The sequence below is a fragment of the Manihot esculenta genome, chromosome 5, assembly GCF_001659605.2.
Source record: "Manihot esculenta cultivar AM560-2 chromosome 5, M.esculenta_v8, whole genome shotgun sequence".
NCBI lineage: Eukaryota > Viridiplantae > Streptophyta > Magnoliopsida > Malpighiales > Euphorbiaceae > Manihot > Manihot esculenta.
Window position 1 is genome coordinate 11,012,970 of NC_035165.2, and position 7,764 is coordinate 11,020,733.

Genomic DNA, 7,764 nt, shown 5'->3' on the forward strand with positions numbered 1-7,764 from the left:
TACATAAATCTTGTTAGCATTTTCTATTTTCACAAATAAAGGAAAAAAAAAAGTTCAACTCTTCAAACCTAAATCTTGTTCAAATAAAGGCAAATTACATTATGTCTTTTGCACTTACCACTCATCGGTAGAGTGACAAGACATCGTGGAATCACCCGAAAATCTCGAATTTGACTCTCTCCCTTCCATTCTAAAGAGTCTTGATAAAATATATTCTATTTGCGTGGTAATACCCGACCGTTTCACCCTATTAGCAGCCTCCTTGTCATCATCCTTTTCTTTATGCTTTGGTGCAACTTGTCTGAAGCCATTGTTGGCTTCCGTTTCCATCTCAGACATGGTGGTCGCACAAAAAATTGTTTGTTGTGATCTTTGAGTGACTCTGTGGGACAGATTTGCTTATCTTCCACAACCTCGGTCCCTTCACTTGTTGTGATCTTTTAAGTGACTCCATGGGACAGATTTGCTTATCTTCCACAACCTCGGTCCCTTCACTAGTTGCATAAGTTTCGGTAATTATTTTTTCATTTATTCAGTTAAATTCAATTTTAATTCAAATCAATTGAATATTCACCATTATTACAGTTAACTTCTTGTATAAAATACAAAATAATCTTATCACAATCACTCATCTGCAGAATAGAGACTTGGCATCTTTTTCTGAAACGAAATTTTTACAGACAACCTCAACGAGTTCCAACTGAGAATCTCTCTTCTAAAACATTGGAAAAAAAAGAAAACACTAAATTATATAAAGTTCCCTTTTCATGAACTTAAAAAGAAAAAAAAAAAAGAACAAATAAATAAAATAAAAATCTATCCTCTAAAAATTCTCATTGCTCGTTTTCCTATTTCACATCCCCGCATTTCTTGGAGGGGGTTGACATGAATACACCTCAGTTAAAAAAGGGAACTGCCAGAAGTATTTACGACTATGTGCCTAAGAGGATGATCAACATCTCCTCCACCTGCATGCTTCACAAACTCTGCAGGAGAGAGAAAGCTCCCATGGCATACACACATTATTCTTACTTCCTCACCCTTACCATACTTGTAAAGTATCCCTTCTACTCTTCTTCCGTTAGGGCCATCTCCTACTGTGAACACGCAGGGCATGTCTTCCATTGCATTCGTTCCGATTTCCTTCCCTCTACTTTCTGCAGAATCAAGTTTCTTGGATGGATTATTTTCCATTTCTTGTCTGGAACTTCTGCACATGTTTTCGCTTGTTTTGGTACCTGAAGAACCAAGTGTTTCTTGATTGCTTCTGTCTTGCAAGGATTGATTACTCATGGGGCTTCTTGCTTCACCACCACTGCTTGATCCTGTGATGCATATGAAGTATATTAGAAGATAGATACTCGGTGGTCATATCTCTATCCGAGTTTTTTTTTTCTTCTCACTAAGAACACACAAAAGCAGTTCTCTAACTATCAATAATAGAAGTCTCTCTAAAAAAATCCAGATGAAATAGGTATATTAATCCTAAAACAAGATGACTATAAACAATCTTCCTTGCCTGTATCATTCTATCCTAATTGGAGAAGAACTTCACCTTTAGTTTTCTACTGCTAAATAATTAGAAGCAAAATTGGGAGAACAGACAGATCTACCTTCTCCGATGATACTAAGAAGAATGAAGCAAAAACTACAGAAACGTGTTTAGATTTCAACATGCTTTGGTTCAACAATTAAAGAGTTTAGATTTTTCAAGCAGCTCTTGGAGCTTTTCATTATCACATTCTTGTTTTTATATTCGTTGCAACTTCAAGCAATATGATATTTCTTCTAACTCCACTTTTAGCCTAATCCAAAGCTTCTACAAGGAAATCATAGTTGCGGTCCAGTTTAGAATTGTAACTCCCCAATATGAAACCGAAACCAAATCAAAGTTAATCAAATCTGAATCCACTAAAACTAGCACTGGAACCAAATTTGGTGGGTCTTTGGTCTTGTCTAATCTTGGGTTAAACCTGTTTTTTCCTTTTTTTAAAAAAAAAGGAAGAAAACATTCAAAACATTTCAACCGTTAGTTTTGATCAAAGCAGCATTGAACTAGAACTTAGACTAAGGGGCCCTTCGGTTGATCCCAATTAATCCGAATCCTTGAACTGAAACCGATTCAAACTAAAAAGCCAACCATGTATGCTTCAAGATGGATCTCATCTTCCCATAAGATTATAACTTCTTGACTACTCAAAAGAGCATCATAAGCCAAATACTTGCAAAATAGAACTTCTCTGTCTGAAAGAAAACACCTCTCCAATATATACTATACATGACTTCTTCCTTATTTTAAATCCTCATCATGAAGTCAAAATTAGTAGGTAGCATCCTACCAAAAATTTGTCAACTATGATGAGTGCTGAGGTGCCATGTGGCAGGTATTTTGGCATGATATAGCAAGAGTCAAGACTCAAGATACTAGATTAGGAATGAAATACAAATAGTGTGTGTCACCTTGGTTTTAGTGTGTGTCAACCAACCATGCACATGTCAGCATGTAGGTTACCTGACAAGCAATATGGCAATAGCAATGTATCGATCAGCATGTGAGAGTATATCAATACGATTTGTGACAACAAATTTAGGGTTGGAAGGTGTTTGGGTCAAAACCAAAACCTTTGATGGCCGGCCGATTGATGTTAGAAAGCTCACCTAATCATAAGCAGCTGTTTGGCAGTTGAATTATGGTGGCGGCTTAGAGAATAAGAGTAGAGAGGCTTTGTTTTCAAAAGGGAGAACAATAGGAAAAAAGGAAAATGCAAAGGATGGTGAGAGATCAAGAAAAACTAGGTGACACTTGTGCAAGGATGTTTGGTATAAGATACCAATGAAATTCTACAAGACGAAAAAGGTTGAAACTCTTTGAAATAACATAGCAAGTGAGAGGCACAGAAACAAGTCTAGTGGCAAGAGTTCACAAGAGTTGGGAAAATAAATAGCAACAGGGAAGCAAAGTCACATGGGGAAATTCTAGAATACTTTAAAATGAGTCCACTCTGCAAAAAATGGATCATCCATAACAATATAGAGAATGGACCAACATACTCATTAGTGAGAGTACATGTGCACAAAATGCATTGAATGATCTTCTAGCACAAAGAAAAATCCCAAAGATTGAAAAAGGAATTTCGCAGAGACAATTGGATCAAATGCTCAGATACCAAATTGATATAAAACAAATAACACTTAAATGTCACTATAAACAATTCTCATATTTGTATTAGTTCTTAAAATCATTTCTCAAGTTTCGATAAGAAAAGTTCCTGATAAAATACATAGATAGATGACATAGATTTTTATAGTATAATATTAATCCTACCACTACTAATGGCATCAGTAATCCCAAACGAAAATACTAAACCAATCTAACTAGGAATGTAAAAGCAATTGTAATTAAGAAAATACTATACCTAATAGAACTGCTTACATATTCCTAACTTGAATCTTACTTGACCACATCACCGAGCCAAATTGTTACACAAGCAATTTCATTGAGGGTTGAGTTCCAGTAAACAATATGAGCACCCTGAATCACATAGCCACTCTATTCCTTACCATTTCCAGCAGGATGTAAAACACATCCTCCTCTCTTATGCTCTCCATGATGAGTTTCATTTCCAATCTGCAATTCAAGCAAATAGCATCCTCTGAAAACATGAAAATTTCAAAGTCAATCCCTGTAGCTTGAACCCCTTCACCTTCTTCACTTTAATATGTTTGTCCATGTGTGACTGAGATACTCCCTAGACCTCCCCAAAAAAAGGAAGGAAAAGACCACTTGGATTTTGACATTTAATTTTATTTTCCCTGAATTGGAAAGACACAAGTTTTTGGAAATAACAGTTACAGACCTAGCTAATAGCAAAAGATATCAACTCCACTTCAAGGGAAAATCTAGGCTACAGATGGAGCACTGAACAGACCAAGCCCTTAAAACACTTAACAATTGGAACATGTCAATGAGTCATATATAGCTGAAATGAAAAAGTTTGCAATGGAATACTCGAAAGACCTGTGACGAGTTCGGATCGCTACAAAAGTAGAATGGTTGACGAGTTACATTGCTTAGTAGCACAATCGCGCATAAGTACTTTCAACACATCGTGCCATGTAGATATCGGCCTCAGCAAAACAAACTAGTCAGAAGCCAGTCTTGTTTGATCTCAACCAGGCTCCTCTGGGAGGAAGAGACAAGCAACATGCAAAGGGGGAGCATACAACACTACTTTTGATATGTAAAATCTACAAAAATGAGATCCTTTTGTCATCAGCATCACCAACAATAAAAAAAGGGGCAAATTCTTATGCTGGCAAGATACATTAAATATTCACTGCCCTTCTCCTTCAGTCATTAATTATTCCCACCACATATTTGACACGTGATGTATGTTGCTCATCCCCGATGCTTCATCTATCAGATTGTTGCCCAACAGTTAACTCATTATTTCTATGTCAAAAATTTGAGCATCCACCCTACACATTTCCCAATATATGCTGTCTATATGCGTAGGTTCATCTAAGCACAACTTGGGATTAATAGAATCATTAGAAACCAATTCAAAAATAGACTACACAATCTAGGCCTCATCTTCAAATGCTTGTGCACTTTTTAGCTGTATCCTCCAAAATTGTTGCAAGCATGACAAGCAGCTGTGTGTATGTATATATATGTACATACATTGCATTACAAAACAAATTTGCAGCAATCATCCATTTGCGGCCTGATTTAGGATAATATTATATACTGTTGCAATTACCAAAAGGTCAGATATTTTAAAATGCAATGGCAGTTAGAAAGGAGAACCTATTACCACAAAATGAGCCTCCCTGTCCAGCAAAAATTTACATGGAATCCACAATGAGAACTATGGGACATGCACTCACCTTGAACAAAATGCCTAACCCAGGTGCTCAGTCAAGTTGGTCACACATCAAATAGCTTCTAATGATATCCCACATTATTGAAACAAATGGTTAAACACCTAAGTACCATAAAGTAAGCAAATTTAGTGTTAAGTTACAGCCATTTAATTCCCACCAATGGCAATGAAACAATAGTTATTAGCATCTTCAACCAACATGCTATGTCATTACCCATCACAATTTCTTGCTTTAAATAAACATTATACGGCATCTTCTTTGAACCCAAAATCAATTCTTTTCTTCTAAGTTTTTGAAAACAAAATATACTCCACTAAGCAGCACCTACCAGTTGCATTTATTGAAAATAAACAAACATCAAAATTTAACACTTTCCCAACTCTAACTAAGCAACCAACATCTTGGCAGGTGACCTTCACAAAAGTGATCTAAAGAATAGAAGCATTAACAATTTAAGAAAGGGACTATTTCGCAGCCAAGACAAAGACCTAATATAGGAATAACTTAGCATAAGATAAAACATCTACTGTTTGACATGACCCAACATCAAAATCGTCCATTTCAACCCAAAACTCTTTTAAAAAATAGAGCAAGTGAAACAAAACAACTAAACACAAACCAGAGAAAATAGGAGGTGAAAAGGGGGATTATTATATAAAACAACACACACACACACACACACACACACACACACACACACATACAGAGAGAGAGAGAGAGAGAGTATTACCTTGAACAGGCTTGCTCTCCATTTCCGACATCCCAGAAGAGCTTCCTCCTTGAGACTCCACAGAGCCTTGTGAACCCTGATGCTGCCCTACCAATCCCTGAAAAGCACTACCTCTATTCAGGTTTATCGCTCCGGCAGCACCCAGCCGAGTCCATGAGGGTGTCCAATTTCCTCTATTCGCATTTAATCCCCTTCTCTCCTCCTCCAAATTCAAGTCTCCTCTGAAATTGGCATTCAAGTTCTTTTGCTTTTCGCTTCGTCTTCTCTTGGCTTCCATTCTCCTCAAACTCTGCATTTCCTTTCTCTTCCTCCATTCCTCCTCTGTCTCTGTAGGCAAAGAAGATGTCCTCATAAGGACAGGATATGAAACAGGCGGTATATTAAATGCATCATCCTCTCTCACTAGTGGTATTGAGCCTGCTATGGAAGATGATCGTGTTAGTTTCTTGGAGGTCTTGTCAACACCAAATCTGCCTCCTAGTGATAGCCCCAGATTCAGCTCAATCTCTTCTGTATCTTGTCCCTGAGTTGGTGACGTTTTGTATTGCTGCTGCGTGTCACTTGACATAAATCTCTGCAACAGATCTCTTGGGTATTTGTTTATTTCCAAAGAGAGGCTCTCCATTGCTTTGCTACTACTGCTACTGCTGCTTCTATTTCTGCTTCTGTTTTGATTTTCTTCTCCCATGTTTGTCTCTTGTTTTCTTGAAAACAGAAACAGGGAAAAGAAAACAGATACGAGTGTTTCAGTGAACTAGACAGTATTTTTTGGGCAATGAAACAGAGCATGGAAAAGAGAAGGAAATCTTTGATCTGACTTAGAAAAACCCATGGCTAAAAAAGACTTGATTTTTATTATCTTCTTTAATGAATATGCACCAAACAAAGCGTTACAATCAAAACCCAAAGCCGCAATCAGAAGCCCAAAACAGAAAGGTTTCTCTTTTTCTGCTATTCAAAAAAAAAAAAACAAGAACTCGCAAAATTTTGTAATTGAATTTGTAATAAGCAATAACTCATGAAAAAACCCAAAAAATTCCAAAAAAGAAAAATCAAGAAACCCAAATAGGAAAATTAGTGGTTTAACAATAGAGAGAGAAAAATAACAGAAACAGAACCAGAACAATACAAGGAAGAAGGGAGCAGAAGGAAGAGGGAGAAGAGAAGAGGAGAGAAGGGGTTCGGGTTACAGAGATAAAACAACAAAAGGAAAGGAAAAAAAGGAAAATTATTTTATTGGTAGACGAAAATACCCTTAACGTTAGAAGAAAGTGTCTGGGAGAGAGCCAAGTGGCGATCATGAGAGGCGGCAGAGCGACACGTGCGTAAGACTGACAGAAACCTTTTTTTCTTTTCCTCATTTTTTAAAAAATTAATTATTGTTATGTTTTGTCCTTTTCGAGTCTCTGTTACCCAAGACAAGTTGCGCTTTCCGTGTGGACGCGTGTCAACAGGTAAGCAAAGCAAGCAAAAGTCGCCACGTGTCGTTCAGTTTAGGCGTCTGGGAATTTGACACGTGGAAGCTATGCTTTTGGGATTGTAACTCGTGAGGATACGTCGTAGAGTTTGGATTTCTGGTCTAGTGGTTGGATTGGTCTGCGAGGGTTCCACTTGTTACAGTGACGGATAACTCACGGTTCTTTAATACTACTGCAATAGAGGTGAGCATAAATCCATTTCAATTGAAAAATCAAATTTAATCGATTAATTTTAATTTAATAATTTAATTAAGTAAAATATTTAATTTAATTCTGTTAATATATTTTAATTTATTCAGTTTTCCATATGATTCGATTTAAACATATTAAATAATTAAATAATTAATTTTATTTATATTTTTATTATGTAAAATATTAATTTTATATGTATTTTTAAATTTTATATAATTTTTTATAAATTTTTTAAATATTATCATTATATATTCAAATAATATTTATTAATAAATTTATGTAAAATATTTATTAAATTATTCTACTGAAATTAAAAATAAAAAATTTAAAAAATTTATAGATTTTAATTTGAATCGAACTGAATTAAACTAAACTAGTTTGATTATATTTTTATAATAAATTTTTTCGATTTTTAATATTTTTATAATTTAATTTTTAATTTTTTTAATTTGATTCAGTTTAAAATTGAATCGACGG

General features: G+C 35.5%; 1 protein-coding gene across 1 annotated transcript; it reads right to left on the reverse strand.

The window, feature by feature from the left end:
• Nucleotides 1–633: 633 nt before the first annotated feature.
• LOC110616028 (ninja-family protein AFP2) lies at nt 634–6,809 on the reverse strand. The gene is made up of 2 exons (XM_021758325.2): nt 5,618–6,809; nt 634–1,325 (listed from the first exon to the last, which is right to left on the reverse strand). The coding sequence occupies exons 1-2, from the start codon at nt 6,303–6,305 to the stop codon at nt 901–903; spliced, it is 1,113 nt and encodes a 370-aa protein (XP_021614017.1). The 5' UTR covers nt 6,306–6,809; the 3' UTR covers nt 634–900.
• Nucleotides 6,810–7,764: the final 955 nt, after the last annotated feature.